At 42.6% G+C, this 23199-nt stretch overlaps 1 protein-coding gene across 1 annotated transcript; it reads left to right on the top strand.

Moving 5' to 3' along the window:
* Positions 1 to 21270: 21270 nt before the first annotated feature.
* LOC141173095 (galactoside alpha-(1,2)-fucosyltransferase 2-like) lies at positions 21271 to 22299 on the top strand. Its single transcript, XM_073657737.1, has one exon. It carries the CDS (start codon positions 21271 to 21273, stop codon positions 22297 to 22299), a length of 1029 nt encoding a protein of 342 aa, XP_073513838.1.
* Positions 22300 to 23199: the final 900 nt, after the last annotated feature.

The raw sequence follows: 23199 nt of genomic DNA, 5'->3' as shown, positions 1-23199 counted from the left end.
GGGTGGTCACTCAAGGCCAGAGTGACTAAAGCAACATCAGTGAGTAAAAACCCTGAAACTGCATCTCCTGACTCTGCCTCTCCTTCCTGCATCATCACAACCCCCATCATCCACACCTGCTGCCCTGAGGCCATACCCCTCCCGTTGGGGGTTATACCATCCCTGCTGCACATATACCACCGGCCTCAGCGGACTGCTCTGCAGCGGCGGCTTCAAAGCCGCACTCAACGGGTGGCGTAGTCGACACTTAAACAACATCTACAAAGACTGCCACACACATAGTTTGACACCCTGGGCACGGACCGGGTCACCGCCACAAGGACTACTACCCCCATACAGATCCGGCTCCGGGTATCCCTTGAACATGGCCCAGGGGGCGCGTCAGTAGCTCTTGCTTGTCTATTTTTCTTATCCCATGTCTGATTATCCTCATCAGGTCTATCTGTAGTGATTACTTCCCATAAATCATCTTTAGACAATAACATTTCTACTTTGAACTTCCATAACTGATAATACTCATTATTCAGCTTAGCTACTGTGAGTTTTAGCTCTGTGCTACTTGTCATCTTTAACTTGTCTTACTTGTTTGGAGAGAATTGTACTGAAGAATTCTTCTGCATTCACCAGGGTCTTGCTGAGAGTTACGGTGCCCTGGGTGTCTGGGGTCCTCGGTGCCTGGGCCCATAACCTGTTGCACAGTTTCTGAATACCCACAGTTGCGGTAGAAACTTCACAGAGCAGATTACATGGGATAACAAGCTTTTACTTCTCAGAACATGAGGTAAAGGAAAAAATGCACAGTCACACAGTACTGCACCAGGAAGTAAGAACAAAACAGAAAAATACAAGAGAGACTTTTTTCTTTTTACAATACAGTAAAAAAGGAAACTTTACACAACATCGCCATCTACTGTCAGATCAGCATAAAGTCCTCCTTCACACAAACAAAGAAGTCCACAACTGTTGCATATATCATCCACACTTCACTGGCTGACACTGAACTCCCTCTAACCAGGAAGTGCCCCCCTTATTATCAGTACCAGGGACCTCCCACTTGGCTGATCTGAACCTTAACCATTTCCTATCTACATGCTAACCTGTTCTATATCCTATGCTGTCCTAAGCTTATCCTTATGCTATATTCACATTATGCTTCAACACTCTATATACTGTACATCACCATAATACAGTATATCACATTACATTAGACACATGTTACTTCACATATAAAACCACACGACGGTATTCACATAGTGCACCTGTTGTCTTCATAAACAGGAACTGGGTAAGTCAGTCCACAGCCCTAAATCACATCCCTACACTTGCATTCCTTCTCTGACCCGTGGGTCAGCTGCTACAGGTCCGGGCACTGCCCTGGAGTAGCACTTGGTGGCTATCCTGCATCCCAAGCCTATCCTCATCATCAGAGGTGCTAGTGAAGACCAGGTAGCCACTTAGTCACGCCCCTCCAGCATTAGTCGGGCTTGTGGAGCAGTAGGCCCACACCCTCCAGCGTTACATTAAGTTCAGGCTATGGACCCTGCTGACAACACTGGATCTACAGACTCCAAGTCTCTTCTGCAAGACTTGTATGAGGAGGTCCGTGGACAAAGTGAGCGTCAAGACAAGCTGAGGCATCTCCTGGTAACCTGGTCGGTGTATAGATGGGGCTCAGCTCCAGGATTGTCTTCTCCCTTCACACCCTGCGCTTCTGGGCTGTCGGCACCACCTCTGTGCCTCTGTTCTCTGCTCTCCAGTGTTAGACTCTCACCAGTCTGTAATGGAAGATCGCACACATCTCTCTCTGCACAGTTAGCTCCACCTTTCTTCTCCAACCTGCTCAGCCAGGGAGTTGGGAGTTGTAGTCCAGGACAGTGCAGCAAGAGATGCAATAATCCCTTCACAACATGTGCAGTACATGTACGGGCTCAAGTAGAAAGTGGGTGTATGGAGCGGGCTCACAGGGTGAGCCTGTAATGACGGGAGGTCCGAGAGAGATCCAGTGAGTCACAAACTGAGACAGAGACAGAAATAAACAATTTCTTTACTGAAACAGGGGTTAGACTACGATTCAGCATTGAATGAATCAGTCCCAGGTTCCCCCTAGGACACTATCTCTAATAGTTACATACACTCAGCAAAAGCTGAAATCAATGTGCCAATCCCAAGGTTCCCAGGTTATGTGAGTTACACTAAAGATCTGGATCACTTTTACCTAAACACAATGGCAATCTAATGAGGGTGTTCTATGGGAATCCCTGAAATGGCACACTGAGTACAAACCTACCAAAATTAACAATACATGACACTACACCAATTGCTCTTATACCCCTAGTATAGGGATACCCGGGTATCTTAAAGCTACGGTACCGTTAACCTCAGATGTGGTCTCTCACAGGCCTGTGATTCGCGGTGGCTTCAGCTAGTCCCGAAAAACTTTGGCGCCAAATAAAAGCAACTTTTCCTTGTCTTGTCGGCTGATGCCGAGCCCACACGCCGGGGACTTTAGTCCTGTAGCCTCAGGTTAAGGTCCGGGAAGAACTCATCACCAGGGCTTGTCAGTATCCTCTCAGTGTGAATGGCACCGGAACCCGTCTCTCCTCTCGCAGTCACACACTGTTTCCCAGGCCACCGACCACGCGCTCCGTCACCGAGATGGTATCCTTTGTCTTCTTCCGAATCCTCGCCACTTAGCCTGTTCAGCACAAAGTCTCTAGTCCACTCCGCATGGACTTGCACAAAACTCCAAAGAGCCACACAGCTTTCCCCAGCACAGCACTTGTTCTTAAGCAGGAACACAGCTTCAACAGGGCCAGCAGTTAACAACCCCCACAAGAAAGCTTGTGGAGAGAGTCTCACGGAAGTTCAATCCTCACACTTCTCCTCAGACCCTGCTTCCTGCGTCTCACACAGCAGTCTGCTTCACAACACACAGGGTCTCCCGGTCTGCCCCTGCTCTCTGCTCAGCCAGGCAAAACCCACAGGGTCCTAATGCTCTCCTGCTGCTATTACAGTTCACACTCTCACAAGCCTGACCCATACTCAGAAGATGATGGCTGTGTATTACAGGCAGGACAATTGCGGGTGGTGTGGAGCTCCACCATTGATTGTTAACCTGTTAAATGGCGCTGTCAAACTCTGATAGAGGCATTTAACAGATGCCGGCATAGGGGAGCGTCATTCCATGCGCCCATCGTCACGCCCGTGACTTGATCATGAGTCACCGATGGGTTGCTATGATAGCAGGGGGTCTGTTGAAGACCTCCATGCTTGTCATTACAGAGCTTGTTTGAAAATCTGCCTGTGGCCAGGCTGCAAAGGAGACCGTGACTTACTTTATGCAGCGATGCTGTGGCATTGCTGTATATAGCACAAGCGATCAAATAATCACAGCTTTAAGTCCCCTAAAAGGACTATTAAGAACAGTGAAAAATTAAAAGATTTTAAAAAATATGAAAAAAATGTAAAAAAGCATAAAAGTTCAAATCACCACATTTCCTTCCCGTTAAAAATAAAAAAAATAAACATATGTGGTATCGCCGTGTTCAAAAATGTCAGATTTATCAAAATAAAATAATAATTAACCCAATCGGTAAGCACCATAAACGGAAACAATTCTAAATGCTAAAATTAAGTTTTTTTGGTCGCTGCAATAGCACAAAAATGCTGTAACAAGTGATAAAAACAACATAAATATCCCAAAATGGTATCAACAAAAATGTATTCTCGCTCCTCAAAAAATAAGCTATCACACAGCTCCAACACGTGAAAAATGAAAACTTTACGGGTCTCGGAAATTGGCGACACAACACAAGAAAAATTTTTTTTTTGCAAACTTCTGATTTTTTTTTCACCACTAAAATGATTAAAAAACTGGGCATGTTTAGTATCGATATAATCGAACTGATGAGCAGAATCATATCGTGAGGCCTTTTTTTTCTATAAAATGTAAAAACAATTCCCCAAAAAAATGTCAGAATTACATTTTTTTTCACAGTTTCTCCCTACTGTGAATTGTTTTCTTGTTTTTCAGTATCGTATGTGGTAAAATGAATGGTGTCATTCAAAAACACAACTCGTCCCACTAAAAAAAAAAAAAGAAAGCCCTCATATGCCTATATGGACAGAAAAATAAAAAAAATGATGGGCCTTGGAAGAAGGGGAGGAAAAAAACAGAAACGCAAAACGGAAATTGGCCGAGTCATGAAGGGGTTAATGTCTGCTGCTGCATTTTATGCCTTTTCCCCCTTATTTGATGCATTTTTTGGTGCAGATGTGAAGCCACATTTTTAGTACAGAAAAGCTTTGATTCTGCACTTAAAAATGTAACTGCAGTTTTTTACATCCGTTTTTTGTTAGGCTTGGTCCTTATAATTTATATCTCTTACGTATATTATTTTGCTTTGATATTTCGAGGGGATTGTTTTCTGTTGAGTATTTTTATTCTTCTGTGTAAATAGTAATAAAAGACACAAATACGGCCGTAGAAGGAAGTATCAGGCACTGTAAGGGCCATCATTTTCTCAATTATTTTTTAAAAAAATACATGTAATAAAAATATATTATAGGGTCACTGGCATTTGTGAGCTGTAACTTTTGCCCTTAGTCTCTCAAGAACCCTAAATTAAAATGGCCACAGTTCAAGGTAAGGAGGTCAGATTCTAAAAGTTGTAAATCTTACAATACTGTTTGAAGCTTGGCACCTTAGACAATATTTTCCTGGATTTTATTGTGCAGAAAAGCATCAAGTGAATTGGTTGCTGCCCTGTAGGTGGAGCGAGGATGTGACAGTCACTTTTATGAAAGCTGTGTTTTCCATGTCCATCAACCTCAAGATGTAGCAGGTCAGTACTCTTCCTGAGCTGCTGTGAAATCACATTGTGCCTCCCATCAATACATTTTGCATCCAGTGAAATATGGTCAATATCTGAAAATTTGTATTTTCATTTATGGTAAGTTAACAAATTCATTTTGATGTATATTATGTTATAAAAAAAAGGGTCCAGGTATAGTTTGAACCTCTTTGTTTCTCTTTTCTTGCATGTGTGTAATTTAACATTCTTTTGTTACATTTTTTGTTTGTTTTTGCCTAAGTTGAAGTTTTTCTGCCAAGTTTTTCTGCTTCATTTCTGCATCGTGGGCACTTAGCCTGAATCAGAGTCCAGGTTCTGTCAGTAAAAGCGGGCAGGGTTTGCTTTCCCAGATATTTATGACTTGCAACTTTTTAAAATGTCATAAAAATTTTGCACAAGTCTATACTACTTGTGCTTACAAAACATCATCCTTTAGTAATATTATGACGCTTTATGTTATATTTCACCTGCATGCACGGTTATAGTGTAAAAAGTGCACAATGAAGTAAAAAAATGGCCCTCGGAGTATATATATATATATATATATATTTTACATATATACTATACATACAGTATACAAGACTATATTTTCTTTTACTATTCGTTTGTAATAACGTGTATTTTATTTTTAAAAAAATTATATCTTTTATTGCTTTTTGCTTTTTTTAACTCTTACACATGTTTGTGTATAATATATACACTCCATATAATCCATGGATTTTATTACTGACCTATCCGGTTTCTGCAGGCAAAACGGTGGTTTTGGTGGTAGTAGATAGTGAACCATTTTACTGAACTTATCTACTACCACCAAAACCACCGTTTTGCCTGCAGAAACCGGTAAGTCAGTAGCAAAATCGATGGAGAAGTGTGTCCATGGCCTACTAGGAATAGGTAGTGGAAGAAGAGTACCAGACAGACGGGTATGCGAAACCTTAGAACGCGCGCAAATACTACAAGCAGCTACGTGTTCAATCACAACCCTATGCAACCCCGGCCACCAAAAACGACGAGAGAGGAGGTCCGCGGTTGCATCGGGTTGTGATTGAACACGTAGCTGTTTGTAGTATTTGCGCGCGTTCTAAGGTTTCGCATACCCATCTGTTTGGTACTCTTCTTCCACTCCCTATTCCTAGTAGGCCATGGACACACTTGTCCATGGATTTTATTACTGACCTACTGGTTTCTGAAGGTCAAACAGTGGTTTTGGTGGTAGCAGATAGGTACAGTAAAATGGTTCACTTTGTAGCATTGCCTGCACTTCCAAATGCTAAGACACTTGCTCAGGTTTTCATAAATGAGATCGTGAAGCTTCACAGGGTTCCCTCCGATGTGGTGTCAGATCGGGGGACTCAGTTTGTTTCCAAGTTCTGGAAGGCATTCTGTTCTTGACTGAGGTTGCAGCTGTCCTTTTCCTCCGCCTTCCACCCTCAGTCGAATGGTCAAACCAAGCATGTCAATCAGAATTTGGAGACCTACCTCAGGTGTTTCGTCTCCGAAAATCAGAAAGATTGGGCATCCTACTTACCGCTGGAAGAATTTGCCATTAATAATCATCGTTAAGAATCCACTGGCAGGTCACTGTTCTTCGGTGCATACGGTTATCACCCACAGTTTGGCACCTTTATTGGGAAGGAACTTCAGGAGTTCCTGAGGAAGAACGGTTTGCTTCGTCGCTCTCCTCAGTATGGCAGGGTGTTCAAAGTAATTTAAAGATCATGGGAGACAGGTATAAACGTATGGCTGACAGAAAACGCTTGCCAGGTCCGGACCTGAATGTGATTGACTTTGCGTGGTTGTCTACCAGGAATATAAGATTGAAAGTTCCTTCTTGGAAGCTGGGACCTAGGTTCATTGGTCCCTATAAAATAACTGCCGTCATTAACCCAGGAGCGTTTCGTCTTAAACTTCCTTAGGCCCTTAAGGTCCACAACGTGTTCCACAGGTCCTTACTCAAAAAGTATGTGGAACCTCTTGAGCCCTCACCTCTACCACCGCCCCCAGTAATGGTTGATGGTAATCTGGAGTTCCAGATTTCCAGGATTGTAGATTCTCGTCTCCAACGTTGTTCTCTACAATATTTGGTGCACTTGAAAGGCTATGGTCCAGAGGAGAGGATGTGGGTTTCAGCATCAGAGGTGAATGCTCCCAGGTTAGTTTGCTCATTCCACGCCTCTTATCCTGAGAAACCCAATCCTGAGTGTCCGGAGGCCACTCAGAGAAGAAGGGGGTACTGTAACGGGTATGTCAGAGATGACAGACAGTCACCCTGCAGTTGATTGCAGGAGATCTCTACGTTTGGCATTACAGACATCTTCTTAGAGGCTGTCTCTAGGATGCAGTGGCTACCTCCCTCTGGCTAATTAACACCCTGCCTGGGTGTATAAATACCTGCTGCGTTTTAGAGGGAGGTGCCGGCAAAATTCATTACTACCTGTGAAAGCTTTAGCAAGAGCAGTACTTCATCCTCTCTTGAGCTTCAGGACGTGTGCACATTTGTCTAGAGTTCATCTAAAGCTAAGCAATTTCCCCCTGTTTGTCCACCCCTGTTGTCTATAGTGTTTAGTGGAGATCGACTAGTGCTCATCTCCTCCCTTCCCTAGCCTTAATCATACGTCAGGGAAAGACAGGACAAGGCACGCGTGGGGCGATTGGTGAAGAACCAATACAGGGACGTTAGGGGAGGCAGTGTGACGCTAGACCAACCTAGGAGGTCTCCACTTCCCCCCTTTCCCTAGAGTCTGGGCTCTCTTGCCCTCTTCCCTTTGTGTTGCACTAAGCCTTTCCCACAAATTGTGTGACATATATACACTGCTCAAAAAAATAAAGGGAACACTCAAATAACACATCCTAGATCTGAATGAATGAAATATTCTCATTGAATACTTTGTTCTGTACAAAGTTGAATGTGCTGACAACAAAATCACACAAAAATCATCAAAGGAAATCAAATGTATTAACCAATGGAGGCCTGAATTTAGAGTCACCCCCAAAATTAAAGTGGAAAAACACACTACAGGCTGATCCAACTTTGATGTAATGTCCTTAAAACAAGTCAAAATGAGGCTCAGTATTGTGTGTGGCCTCCACGTGCCTGTATGACCTCCCTACAACGCCTGGGCATGTTCCTGATGAGGTTGTGGATGGTCTCCTGTGGGATCTCCTCGCGGACCTGGACTAAAGCATCCGCCAACTCCTGGACAGTCTGTGCAACGTGACGTTGGTGGATGGAGCAAGACATGATGTCCCAGATGTGCTCAATCGGATTCAGGTCTGGGGAACGGGCGGGCCAGTCCATAGCTTCAATGCCTTCATCTTGCAGGAACTGCTGACACACTCCAGCCACATGAGGTCTGGCATTGTTCTGCATTAGGACGAACCCAGGGCCAACCGCACCAGCATATGGTCTCACAAGGGGTCTGAGGATCTCATCTCGGTACCTAATGGCAGTCAGGCTACCTCTGGCAAGCACATGGAGGGCTGTGCGGCGCTCCAAAGAAATGCCACCTCCCACCATTACTGACCCACTTCCAAACCAGTCATGCTGAAGGATGTTGCAGGCAGCAGATCGCTCTCCACGGCATCGCCAGACTCTGTCACGTCTGTCACATGTGCTCAGTTTGAACCTGCTTTCATCTGTGAAGAGCACAGGGCGCCAGTGGCAACTTTGCCAATCCTGGTGTTCTGTGGCAAATGCCAAGCGTCCTGCACGGTGTTGGGCTGTGAGCTCAACCCCCATCTGTGGACGTCGGGCCCTCATACCACCCTCATGGAGTCGGGTTCTAACCGTTTGTGCAGACACATGCACATTTGTGGCCTGCTAGAGGTCATTTTGCAGGGCTCTGGCAGTGCTCCTCCTGTTCCTCCTTGCACAAAGGCGGGGGTAGCGGTCCTGCTGCTGGGTTCTTGTCCTCCTACGGCCCCCTCCATGTCTCCTGGTGTACTGGCCTGTCTCCAGGTAGCGCCTCCAGCCTCTGGACACTACGCTGACAGACACAGCAAACCTTCTTGCCACAGCTCGCATTGATGTGCCTTCCTGGATGAACTGCACTACCTGAGCAACTTCTGTGGGTTGTAGAGTCCGTCTCATGCTACCACGAGTGTGAAAGCAGAACCAACATTCAAAAGTGACCAAAACATCAGCCAGAAAGCATTGGTACTGAGATGTGGTCTGTGGTCCCCACCTGCAGAACCACTCCTTTATTGAGGGTGTCTTGATAATTGCCAATAATTTCCATCTATTGTCTATTCCATTTGCACAACAGCATGTGAAATTGATTGTCAATCAGTGTTGCTTCCTAAGTGGACAGTTTGATTTCACAGAAGTTTGATTTGCTTGGAGTTATATTCTGTTGTTTAAGTGTTCCCTTTATTTTTTTTGAGCAGTGTATATATAGTGTGTGGTGTGAAAAAGTGTTTGCCCCCTTCCTGATTTCTTATTATTTTGCATGTTTGTCACACTTAAATGTTTCAGATCACAAATCAAATTTAAATATTAGACAAAGATAACACAAGTAAACACAAAATACAGTTTTTAAATGAAGGTCTTTATTATTAAGGGAAAAAGAAATCCAAACCCACAGGGAGGGGGGAAATCACTTTTTCACACAGGGCCCTGTAGGTTTGGATTTCTTGCAAAAGAATAAATCAGGAAGGGGGCAAACATTCTTTCACACCACTATTTATATGTGTGTGTATATATATATATATATATATATATATATATATATATATATATATATATATAAATAATGTGCCATTGCATGCTGTATATGTGCAATTATACAGTAAGTATCAATTTTCTATCTTGCTTTATTGTCGAAGAGCAAGGATCCGGAACAATTATTATTGTATAGTTCTTAACAACAAGGGCAGGCAAATATAAACTGCTGGTTTGCCCTGTATTGTTATCAATGACTATTAAGCAGTGGTTCCGGACCTCTGCTCCTCGACAATAATGTAATCAATAATGCTGTCAGTTTGGCACAAATACTATATAGGAGTGTGACATCACTAAAGTGCAGGACACCATCATTTAATTTCATTGCATTTGTAACCTGCTTATTTTTAAGTTTTTATGGATATGCGATAAAATGGAAGTTTTAGGCTATGTTCAAACTAGAAAAACCTACAAGAAGCAAAATGAACAAAACCTTGCAGTAAATAAATAAAAAGCAAGTGCATTTAAATAAAATAGGGTTCTTAATAACACTGTTTTTGATCAAAAATAGTATATAAGCCATCCCTCCATCGACGAGGTGAACCGGTTCATGGCCATTGTGAAACATGCATTTATGTGCACAGTGTAGGAAAGACAAAGTGCGAAACGAAGGGATGAGGGGAAGGGAGCCCAGACACTAGGGAAAGGGGGAAGTTGAGAACTCCCACGCTGATCTGCAATCACCCTGTGTCCCCTACCATCCCTATATTGGTTCCTCACCAATCGCCGCACAGGAACCTATTCCTGTATTTCCCTAGCGCTTGGCCCTGGATAGGGGAGGGGGGATGAGTGCTAGTCGATCCCCACTGACAACTAAAGACAGCATGGGTGGACAGACACGGGGAAGTAGCTTAGCTTGAGTCGACTTCAGAGAGATGGCACACACGTCCTCTTAACACCAGAGAGGAAGTAAGAACTGCACTTGCTCCAAGCCTTCACAAGGGGTCATGTGAATATCACCGGCACCTCCCTCTAGCAATAGCAACTAGCCTGGCTGTCAATTAGCCGGAGGGAGGTAGCCGCTGGGTCCTAGAGGGAAACAGCTAAGAAGGTGTCTGTAGTGCCAAATGAAGAGATGTTCTGCAACCAACTGCAGGGCAACTGTCTGTCACTTCTGACACACCCATGATACTAGCTGTCTTTAGAAAGACCGCATGGACCAGGGCTCATACCACTGAATGCCCACTCTCTTTTACCGTGAGCAGAACCCTACTCAGACAACACAGGGTGAGGGTAAAAACAATACTTTATTGAACCACCAAACAAACAATAAACATATACACTGTGTGCAGAATTATTAGGCAAATGAGTATTTTGATCACATGATACTTTTTATACATGTTGTCCTTCTCCAAGCTGCATACGCTTGAGAGCCAACTACCAATTAAGTAAATCTGGTGATGTGCATCTCTGTAATGAGGAGGGGTGTTGACTAATGACATCAACACCCTATATAAGGTGTGCTTAATTATTAGGCAACTTCCTTTCCTTTAGCAAAATGGGTCAGAAGAGAGATTTGACAGGCTCTGAAAAGTCCAAAATTGTGAGATGTCTTGCAGAAGGATGCAGCAGTCTTGAAATTTCCAAACTTCAGAAGCGTGATCACCGAACAATCAAGCGTTTCATGGCAAATAGCCAACAGGGTCGCAAGAAGCGTGTTGGCCAAAAAAGGCGCAAAATAACTGCCCATGAATTGAGGAAAATCATGCCATTCGCCACCAGTTTTGCCATATTTCAGAGCTGCAACGTTACTGGAGTATCAAAAAGCACAAGGTGTGCGATACTCAGGGACATGACCAAGGTAAGGAAGGCTGAAAAACGACCACCTTTGAACAAGAAACATAAGATAAAACGTCAAGAATGGGCCAAGAAATATCTTAAGACTGATTTTTCAAAGGTTTTATGGACTGATGAAATGAGCGTGACTCTTGATAGGCCAGATGGATGGGCCAGAGGCTGGATCAGTAAAGGGCAGAGAGCTCCACTCCGACTCAGACGCCAGCATGGTGGAGGTGGGGTACTGGTATGGACTGGTATCATCAAAGATGAACTTGTGGGACCTTTTCGGGTTGAGGATGGAGTGAAGCTCAACTCCCAGACCTACTGCCAGTTTCTGGAAGACAACTTCTTCAAGCAGTGGTACAGGAAGAAGTCGGTATCGTTCAAGAAAAACATGATTTTCATGCAGAACAATGCTCCAGCACATGCATCCAACTACTCCACAGCGTGGCTGGCCAGTAAAGGACTAAAAGAAGAAAAAAAATGACATGGCCCCCTTGTTCACCTGATCTGAACCCCATAGAGAACCTGTGGTCCATCATAAAATGTGAGATCTACAGGGAGGGAAAACAGTACACCTCTCGGAACAGTGTCTGGGAGGCTGTGGTGGCTGCTGCACGCAATGTTGATAGAAAACAGATCAAGCAACTGACAGAATCTATGGATGGAAGGCTGTTGAGTGTCATCATAAAGAAAGGTGGCTATATTGATCACTAATTTTTGGGGTTTTTGTTTTTGCATGTCAGAAATGTTTATTTCTAAATTTTGTGCACTGATATTGGTTTACCTGGTGAAAATAAACAAGTGAGATGGGATTATATTTGGCTTTTATTAAGTTGCCTAATAATTCTGCACAGTAATAGTTACCTGCACAAACAGATATCCTCCTAAGATAGCCAAATTTAAAAAAAAACCACTCCAACTTCCAAAAATATTAAGCTTGGATATTTATGAGTCTTTTGGGTTGATTGAGAACATACAGTAGTTGTTGATCAATAAATAATCCTCTAAAATACAACTTGCTTAATAATTCTGCACACAGTGTAGAACAGTCCCAGTAAACACCCAAGATGGTGCAAAATTACAGAGTCTCACCCTTCCTCTGACTCGCCGGGATTAAAGCCGCTGTGACTTCGGGGCTTCCAGGGCCGACTACCCCCCACCAGTGGCACCCTGCTTTTGGCAGGCACATACAGGGGAGGATGTAGCGACAAGCTTAGGAAGCTGACAGTCCATTGAGATACGTGGCCAGGAGACCCAAGGGTCCCAACTTGGCTTCTCCAAGCGTATCCATGGGGACCAGGTAACCAGAGTGTCTCTACCTGGATACCTCAAACATATCTATGGGGCCAGATGACCGGATGGTCCCAACATGGCTTTCTCCGAATGTATCCATGGGTTCCAGGTGACCAGAAGATCCCAACTTGGCTACCCCAAACATCTCCATGGGACCAAGTGACCGGAAAGTCTCAACCTTGTTTCCCCAAATGTATCCATGGGTTCTGTGATAGTCAATGGAGCAGATCTGTATTCCTCCAGCCAGGGTCGTGGTCCCTTAAGCTGGCATCCTGTAGAATCCAAATCTGTATCCTCGTTGATGGAGCCATGGTGTCCTGTAGAGCTGTCGCGTAGTGTGTTCCTGGCTGTGGTTTTGTAAAAGACACCTTGATACAGAGGCATATCCCCCTTAAATAGTTCACAATTGTCCTTCAAGACATTATCCACAGGTCTGGGGGGAGGTGAGATGAGTTTAACTCTCATTGTTTGAGCATTTAATCAATTTGCATAGTTTGTACTGCATTGCTCTGGAGGTCAACTAACTAGCCGGCCTGGTACAATATGTAATCATCATATTAGCAAACATTATTATTCCATGACCCAGAGTCCCTGTCCTGCACAGATTGTCCAGAGACAATAAGTTGCAGTAAATATCAACTCAAGTGTCAACATCCAGGCTTATACAAATAATATTCTGTTCTTCTTGACCAACCAAAGAAAGACACATAAATTCAAAAGTCAACATAGAGATAAAAGCGTATTTCTCCTAGCCTACTGAATTTACATCTGGATAATTAAAATTAAATGTTGTGTCGTCACACAGCACTACATAGTTCTGATACAATATTGATATAATACCTATGGAGCTGTCAAAGATTATTATGTGCAATAAAACTGGAAACAATCCTAAAATTTTGTACTGGTATTCTAGTGACCAGGTAAAAGAATACAATACTCTTCATGATTTAATAAACAACTTCTATGATAACCCCTCTGTGATGCTGAGTCAATTCTCACAGACAAGCCATGAAGTGAGGAAATCAAGGAGTCCGAGGTCAAAAGCCAGCAGGATACATCAAGACAAAGGGAAAAGACAAACGGATAGTCAGAGGCAAAGTTTGGGATCGGTAACTAAGGTCAGATTAAGTCAAAGGTCAAATGGGTTATACAAAGGAGTAGTCAAAATGCAAATCCAAGGTCCGTCAACAAAGATCAGAAAATCAGGACACAGAGAAAACACATCACAGAGCAAGGCTACAACTGGCAATGTTCTGATCATTGCTATCCAGCTAAATAGCTAGGTAATCACCCTGAACTGGTGACACCTGGAGGAAACCCAACATGCCCACCCAATCTGGAAAGCTGAGCCATCATTCACAATGCTGACAGCCCAGCACGCCCCTGCCTCAGATTGGTTGACTGGGTTGTCAGTCACAATACTGAAACTTACTACACTGTGAGTGGTGGAATCATGCACCCTTGTACCTGTCCCGATAGCGATCACCCTGTAGGATTTAATTAATATAAAATGATGTGCACCACTCCTCCATCACTTCATTGGCTAACTTAGGAATATAGAAATATTTTCAGTCCAACTGCTCATCTACAGAATAACTTGTCCAAAATGGGTTGTATCCAATTGGTCTAAGACCTAGCTTAAGGAAGCTGCACAAAACCAAGCTGCAACTATTGCCGCAAATCCTACATGACAGGAGCCCGAAATTAATCAGGCCACAGGTTCTCTAGAAACAGTAAAAAGTTTGTAACTTTTCAAGAGAGCTTCAAGTTATAGTTCATTCTTCTGGTTCTGAACAATAGACAGTGGACCTTATTATTTCTTTACTCCATGGAGACCCCAAAGTGTGGACATCTTCCTTAGATTCAGATTCCCAATAATTGAATGATTAAAACATAGGTTATACTGATTTTTTTCTCACAAATGTTTATATCAATACGCTCAGCTCTCCATGATCTTTAGCAAGGTGCTTGCAGATTAGACTGCATCTTCATTGTGAAAGGTTAATTTTATAAAGATCAAGAATATATAAAAATAAAAAACAATGTCAAATTAAATAAAAAAAAATACATGTAACACAAAAACCTAATTTAAAAAATTGATCATTTTCTGATGGCACACTCCCTTTAAATGATGAATAGCAGGGAAGTCCTTAGATTTTGCTAAAGAAAGTGGACGATCTAAAGTCTATCTGTGAAAGCCTGTTTTCAGTTGATGGAATTATTACATAAATTCAGAACCAGAGCTATTCTGTAAGTACATAAAAATCATATCATGAATACAGTACAAAAACCAAGCTCAATTATATAGATACTATACTAAAATAAAGCATGTTGCATAAATATAATACCTAAACTAAAATTAGTACATACGTTTAATACCAAAGCAAAGTATGTTACATAAATGCAATTCCATAACCAGGCTCAGTACATACAGTACTAGAACATAACTCAGTACATAAATACAGTCAGTGAAGAAAGAAAGAATATATCCAGCTCACCCGTATGTTATTTTCAAACAGTTCAGAGCAAAAACAGCATCTATGCCGGAATGCAGAAAGTCCAATGAAGACAAAAGAAGGTCCAGCTTCATGAACATGCAATTATTTATTTGTGGATGAGAACAAAAAGACGTGCAAAAGAAACCTGGTTAAAGCATCTACATGTTTCCGGTGCGTAGCACCCTTAATCATGATTAAGGGTGTTAAGCACCTGAAAAGCATAGATATTTTAAACAAGTTACTATCATGATATTTTAACTTTTGCATGGCTTTTTGTGCTCATTCACAAATAAATACTTGCATGTTTGTGAAGCTGGATCTTATTTTCTTTAGATAAATACAGTGCCAGAACTAGGCTCAATACATACAGTACCAGAACCAAACTCAGTACATAAATATAGTACCAGAACCAGGCTCAGTACATACAGTACCAGAACTAAGCTCAGTACATAAATATAGTACCAGAAAAAGACCCAGCACATAAATGCAGTACAAGAACCAGGCTCAGTATGTACAGTACCCTCTGGGACCTTGTGAAGTATGTCAATGACTGCCTTCTGGACATCTGTCAAGTCAGCAGTCTTGTTGAGCCTACTGGAACAGACTAAGGGACATTTTTATAAGCTTAGGAAGCCTTTGTAGGTGTTTTTTGTTAATTATTCTAATTTACTGAGATAATGACTTTTGTGTTTTCATTGGCTGTAAGCCATAGTCATAAACATTAACAGAAATAAACACTTGAAATAGATCCCTCTGTTTGTAATGACTATGTGGCGCCCCTGAGGGTTCGACCGCCACAGGGATGCTGCACTTCTTTAATGGAGTGTAGTGTTCCTCCTCTGAGGTAAGAACAGTGTGATGGTCAGGACCCAACCGCCACATCTAACACCACACTTCTCCCACCAGAGGGGGCTAGTATGCACTAGGTGCTGCCCCTACTTAACCCCTTAAGCCCCGAGGGTGGTTTGCACGTTAATGACCAGGCCAATTTTTACAATTCTGACCACTGTCACTTTATGAGGTAATTACTCTGGAACGCTTCAACGGATCCCCCTGATTCTGAGATTGTTTTTTCGTGACATATTGTACTTCATGATTGTGGTAAAATTTCTTCGATATCACTTGCGTTTATTTGTGAAAAAAACGGAAATTTGGCGAAAATTTAGAAAATTTTGCAATTTTCAAAATTTGAATTTTTATGCCCTTAAATCAGAGAGATATGTCACACAAAAGAGTTAATAAATAACATTTCCCACATGTTTACTTTACATCAGCACAATTTTGTAATCAAAATTTTTTTTTGCTAGGGAGCTATAAGGGTTAAAAGTTGACCAGCGATTTCTCATTTTTCCAACAAAATTTACAAAACCATTTTTTTAGGGACCACATCACATTTGAAGTCACTTTGAGAGGTCTTTATGACAGAAAATACCCAAAAGTGACACCATTCTAAAAACTGCACCCCTCAAGGTGCTCAAAACCACATTCAAGAACTTTATTAACCCTTCAGGTGCTTCACAGGAATTTTTTGAATGTGGAAGAAAAAAATGAACATTTAACTTTTTTCACAAAAATGTTACTTTAGACCCAATTTTTTTTATTTTCACAGAGGTAACAAGAAAAAATGGATCCCAAAATTTGTTGTGCAATTTCCCCTGGGCACGCAGATACCCAATATGTGGGGAAAAAACACTGTTTGGGCGCACGGCAGGGCTCGGAAGGGAAGGAGCGCCATTTGACTTTTTGATTGTAAAATTTGCTTGAATAATTAGCGGACGCCATGTTGTGTTTGGAGAGCCCCTGTGTGCCCAAACATTAGAGCTCCCCCACAAGTGACCCCATTTTGGAAACTAGACCCCCCAAGGCACCTATCTAGATGAATAGTAAGCACTTGGAACCCCCAGGTGCTTCACAAATTGATTCGTAAAAATGAAAAAGTGAAAAAAAAAACACAATTTGAGCCGACAATTTGTTAGCGGATACCATGTTGCATTTGGAGAGTCCCTGTGTGCCCAAACATTGGAGCTTCCCCACAAGTGACCCCATTTTGGAAACTAGACCCCCCAAGGCACCTATCTAGATGCATAATGAGCACTTGGAACCCCCAGGTGTTACACAAATTGATTCATAAATATGAAAAAGTGTTTTTTTTTTTCACTTTTTCATTTTTACGAATCAATTTGTGAAGCACCTGGGGGTTCCAAGTGCTCACTATGCATCTAGATAGGTGCCTTGGGGGGTCTAGTTTCCAAAATGGGGTGACTTGTGGGGGAGCTCCAATGTTTGTTCACGCAGTAGCTCTCCAAACGCAACATGGCGTCCGCTAACAATTTGAGCCGATTTTCCATTCAATTTGTTAGCGGACACCATGTCACGTTTGGAGAGCCCGTGATGTGCCTAAACAGTGGAGCTCCCCCACAAGTGACCCCATTTTGGAAACTATACCCCTCAAGGATTTTATTAAGGTGTATAGTGAACATTTTGAACCCAGAGGTACGACACAGAATTTGTTTACATTAGGTCATCATATTGAATAAGTTGTCATTAGTCTTGAGCGCAAGTGCTCGCTACTTGAGTTTGCATCGGGTACTCAGGTATGCACCATGTACAGCGTGTGCTCGAGTGACATGCTCGAGTCCCTGCTCCGCATGTTTCACGGTTATTAGACACCCAAAAAAAACATGCGGGGATCGCTCTTGCATGGCAGGCAATCCTCGTAAAGTTTTTTTGGCCGCGAAGCATATGGGGCAGAGACTCGAGCATGTCACTCAAATACCCACGATACTCAATGCATACCAGAGCACCCGATGCAAACTCAAGTAGCGAGCACTTGCGCTCAACACTAGTCGCCATATCGTCATCTTTTTTCTTACTTTTGAAAAAAATCCCAACCCCATCACAACCCTAACCCCAACCCTAACCCCAACCCCAGCCCTAACCGTAGCACAACCCTAACCGTAGCACAACCCTAACCGTAGCACAACCCTAACCCTAGCACAACCCTAACCCTAGCACAACCCTAACCCTAGCACAACCCTAACCCCAAACCCAGCCCTAACCCTAGCCCAATCCTAACCCAAGAGTTTATTTTTGATGCCGTTCCTCGTGCGGTATAAGTGATTAGACGACTTTATTCTTCGGGTCGGTGTGATTACAGCAATACCAGAATCATATGGGGTTTTTATGACTGACAGCTGTCACACACAAAAAGACGCATTTTTTGTAAAATCTAGTTTTTGCATCGCCATATTTTGAGAGCTATAATTTTTCCAGATTTTGGCAGACAGTCATGTGATGGCTCGTTTTTTGCGGGATGAGTTGACGTTGTTATTGGTGCCATTTTCAGGCACGTGACATTTTTTGATCGCTTTCTATTCCGATTTTTGGGAGGCAGAATAAACAAAAACCAACAATTCAGGAATTGTTTTTTTTTTTTTTTATTCTGTTCCGCGTGTGGTAAAAGAATAAAGGCAGCTTTATTCTTTGGGTCATTACGTTTACAGCGGTACCACATTTATATCGTTTTTCTATGTTTTGCACTTTTACATAATAAAAGCAATTTTATAGAAAAAATATTTTTTAGTATAGCTTTATTCTGAGAGCTATAACTTTTTTATTTTTCGGTTGATGGAGCTGTATGTCAGCTTGTTTTTTGCGGGATGAGATGACGTTTTCAGCAGTACCATTTATATTTTTATTCATCTTTTTGATCGCGTGTTATTCCATTTTTTATTTGGCGGTATGGTGATAAAGCATTGTTTTTTGCTTCGTTTTTTTTTTTTTTTTTTACCGTGTTCACTGAAGGGGTTAACTAGTGGGACAGTTTTATAGGTCAGGTTGTTCCGGACGCGACGATACCAAATATGTGTACTTTTATTGTTTTTTTTGTTTTTTTTTATAATAATATTTATTGATGGTTACATTATATTTTTATTTTTGGTGGATTATTTTATTTATTTATTTTTTATATTTTTGCAATTTTTTTTTTTTTTTTTTTTCGCTTACTGACAGTTTTTATACTTTATTACTTTGTCCCACTATGGGACTTTCACTATTTTTTCTCTGATCGCCTGCATGGCACAGGAATGCAGCACCATCCCTGTGTCATACAGGCTATCAGCGCTGCTCAGTGAGAAGATTGTTTGGAGATGCACTGCACATGTCCAAACAATCTTCCTGCTGTCTGGTGACCCGGATGTTGTCATGACGACATCGGGTCGTCATGGCAACACCCGGGAAGCCTCTGCAGACAGCGCTGGAAGCCGGAAGAGGAAGTGAGTATCTGCAATCACCTCCCCTTGCCCCCGCAATGCTGCGATCGCAGGGGTTAATGTGCTGGGAGCGGTGCAGGACCGCTCCCTGCACATAGTACCGGGTGTCAGCTGTGACAATCAGCTGACTCCCGGCGGCGATCGCGCCCGCACAGCCTGTGTGCGCGCGCGATCGCGATGACGTACTAATACGGGTCTGGCTCTTAAGTCCCAGGGCACAGACGCGTATTAGTACGTCAGATGTTATTAAGGGGTTAAAGTTGGGAGACTGGGGAACCAAGAGATAGGGGAACCAATTGGTGGGTGAGGGTGGAGGACTCACATTTTTGTGACACTTAATAATTCATATTTAATACACAGCCATCTTGGCTCATGGTTCTTTGATCGTCTTTTGATTGTGATCTCCCACCCTGAACGTGGATCCTGTGTGGACCTGCAGCGGATGGAGACACGGCCCTCGTACCCTGGCCTTGGGTCGAGGGGCAGGTTGCAGATAATGTATATCTCAGCCCGGTCAAGGACCATGACCAAGAAGGCCCGGAGCTTAGGAGTGTAGCTCCACCGCAAATGGGTCCCGGCAGGGATGCAGATGGAGCGGTATACGCCACCTGTCCTCGCCAACCTGATCTATTCAGAGGGATTCCGGCTGCAAGAGGGGTACCGGCCCCCGATACCTGACCTTGCTACGCTACGTCCTGGTCAGGAAAGCCCGGTAGACCCTGAGGATCCCACCGGGTGACGGAAAGAGCAGAGCTGCCACCCGTACCCTTTTTCTGAGTGAAGTTCAGAGGGAGACTCGGCCTATCCACACATACACAGACAGGAATGGACCCGGTCTGAAGTCTGGGAACACTCTGTTGCAAGGTCCTGATTTAACACTGGACTTACTCTGAGGTTGTCGGACCCCCGTCCCTGGTGACAGCAGAACTACGCAAGGAGCAGAGAGAAGCCTTGCAGTTGCACTCTCCACCGTGAGTAAAAACCCTGGAAGTTAACCCCAATGGCCTCCAGACTCTTTATTCTGCGCTACACTGCACTACGCAGCACCAGACCTCCTACACTACAACCCCCGTCATCCTGTACCTCTGCCCTGAGGCCCTGCTCCGCCTGTGGGGAGTAGTAACAACGACGGCTGCCACAACATCCCGCCTCAGAGGACTGCAGCAGCACTGGTGGCCTTCACCAGGTGCCACAGGTGGCGTAGTCGAGATCAGCCACTCAACCCGGATAAGCCCTTACATCCTTTTTTTTAATGTGACGGCCCTGGGCACGGAGCGGGTCCGGGCCACGGCTGCACCCCATCTACATCACAGGACCCGGCTCCGAGTCCCCCATCTCCCAGGGTAGGGCTTCCAGCGTGCGTGCCACGCTATGCGTCGTCGTCACAACTCTATATAATATATGAGTTTCACTTTTTGTATTGAAGAACTGAAATAAATTAACTTTTTGATGATATTCTAATTTAGTAAGATGCACCTGTATATAAGAGGGTTTAAAATGGGTCTGCCATCACCTTATAAATTATAATGACTGTTTTGCAAAGACTCCAATGTTATGTTCTGCATTTACAATGACTTCCATGTTCTTCGTTGTTGCGATGGGTTACAGGTTGATCCTGTTGAAGTGGACATAGCTCTCAGTTGCCTAAGCTGCCTTATTACTATGGAGCACCTTACCTAAGCAAATGATACAATGTGCTATATTCTGATTTTATGTTGTTTTTCCGCTATCCAAGCACTAATGCCAAATATTCATATGTCTATACAGTTGATTGTATGTATTCATGTTGTTAGATTATTTTCTAATTCTTTATCTCTTTATTTGATGCAGCACTTTTGCCTGGAACGTCAAACATGAAGCAATGTCATCTGATCATCTTTCTAGTAATTGTAGTTGTAATGAATTTGTCCTATTGGTACAATGTTCCTTTTAGCCAAAGGATTTTATCAAAAATTTGTAAGACCAGCAGTGAAGAAAATGCACCTCAAGATGCTTCACATACCACCCGACCACTGAGAGGAATGATGACTATTCTTCCCCAAGGACGATTTGGTAACCAAATAGGAGAGTATGCAGCTCTCTATGCCCTGGCAAAAATGAATGGCTATCGAGCGTACATTCTGCCGGAGATGCACAAAGAACTTTCCTCACTATTCAAGCTAAATTTGCCATTAATTTCCAAGGATTCTGCTAACCGTATAAAATGGAAGGAATATAAAATTAACAACTGGATGTGTCCCGAATACCGAAATATCACAGGGGAGAATATTAGACTGAAAGGTTTTGTTTACTCCTGGACATTTTATCATCATCTAAAGAACGAACTTCTCCAAGAATTTACATTTCATGACTTTGTTAAAGATGAGGTCAACACTTATCTAAGACAAGTGAGGGGTAATCGGACGAATGTGACATTTGTAGGGGTTCATGTTCGGAGAGGGGATTATGTAAATCTCTTTGTTCAACAGAAGAGAGGAGTCTTAGCGGACAGAAATTACCTAAAGAATGCCACTGATTACTTCAGGAAGAAGTACCAGAATCCGATATTTGTGGTGACCAGTAATGGGATGGACTGGTGTAAGAATAATATTAATAATTCCTTAGGAGATGTTTACTTTGCCGGAGATGGAAAAGAAGGTTCCCCTGATCGGGACTTTTCACTTTTGGCCCATTGTAACCACACTATCATGACATTTGGGTCATTTGGGATCTGGGCGGCGTACCTGGCAGGCGGTGAAGCGATTCACATGGCTAATTACAGTGCTCCTGATTCTTCTTATCTAAAGTATGTCAAGTATGAAGCCATCTATCTTCCAGAATGGATTGCTGTCCCCGTGGACCTAACAGATCTACTAAAGAGCAAAGGACTTATTAAAAAATAAAATTATTTGGTCAATTTTTTTTTGTCCCATAATTTACTACCGTTTTGTGTAATGGAGGCAAAATGTCAACTCTTGGGTCAGGGCCAAACTTTGCAATATTCTTGGTGTTTCCCTGCATGAGAGGTCAGTGAATATCTAACACTAAATATGTTAAACACTAAAACTCTGAATCTGTATCAAACTCATATTACATATAAGAAAAAAGGAGAAAAAATTCATCACCTCACCGCAGGAATTCCAAAATGATGCTCGGATGTCTCGGGGCTGGTGTCCCCAACAGCAAAATGTGGAGCAAAAAAATAGGATAATCCGGCACTAAAGTAAATATTATATTAAAAGTCAATTTTATTAGAATCCATTAAAATCCAAAGAAGCAAAAACAAATCAAAAATAGTATATTTAAAAGAAGTGGAGTGGAGGGAAGACCCAAGGTGAAACCTTACGCATTTCAGACAGATACGTACTTACTCATAGGCTATGGGTTTACCCCCCCCTTCTTATAAAGTGAATGTTCATCCTTAATTTGTCATGTTGTAAATCTGAATGTACAGTTGAAACCAGAAGTTTCCATCCACTATATAAATTACACATCTGCATGTTTTTCTCAGTATCTGACATGAAATCAGAATAAACCGTTTTAGGTCAATTAGGATTACCATAATTTTTATTATTTGCCAAATGTCAGAATAATATGAGAGAGAGAATGTTTTAAGTCATTTTATTACTTACTGCAAAGTCAAAAGTTTACATACACTAAGATTACTATGCCTTTAAACAATTCTGGACTGCCCATATGATGATGTCATGTGTTTGGAAGCTTTTGATAGTTTTTTTTGGGCAACTTCTGAGTTAATTAGAGACACACCTGTGGATGTATTTTAATGCACACCTGAAACACAC

Source organism: Phyllobates terribilis, unplaced genomic scaffold (assembly GCF_046119375.1).
Source record: "Phyllobates terribilis strain yellow unplaced genomic scaffold, ASM4611937v1 Scaffold_12__6_contigs__length_324123572, whole genome shotgun sequence".
NCBI classification, from domain to species: domain Eukaryota; kingdom Metazoa; phylum Chordata; class Amphibia; order Anura; family Dendrobatidae; genus Phyllobates; species Phyllobates terribilis.
Note: the sequence above shows the minus strand (reverse complement) of the source record. Positions and strands in the feature narration are given on the sequence as shown.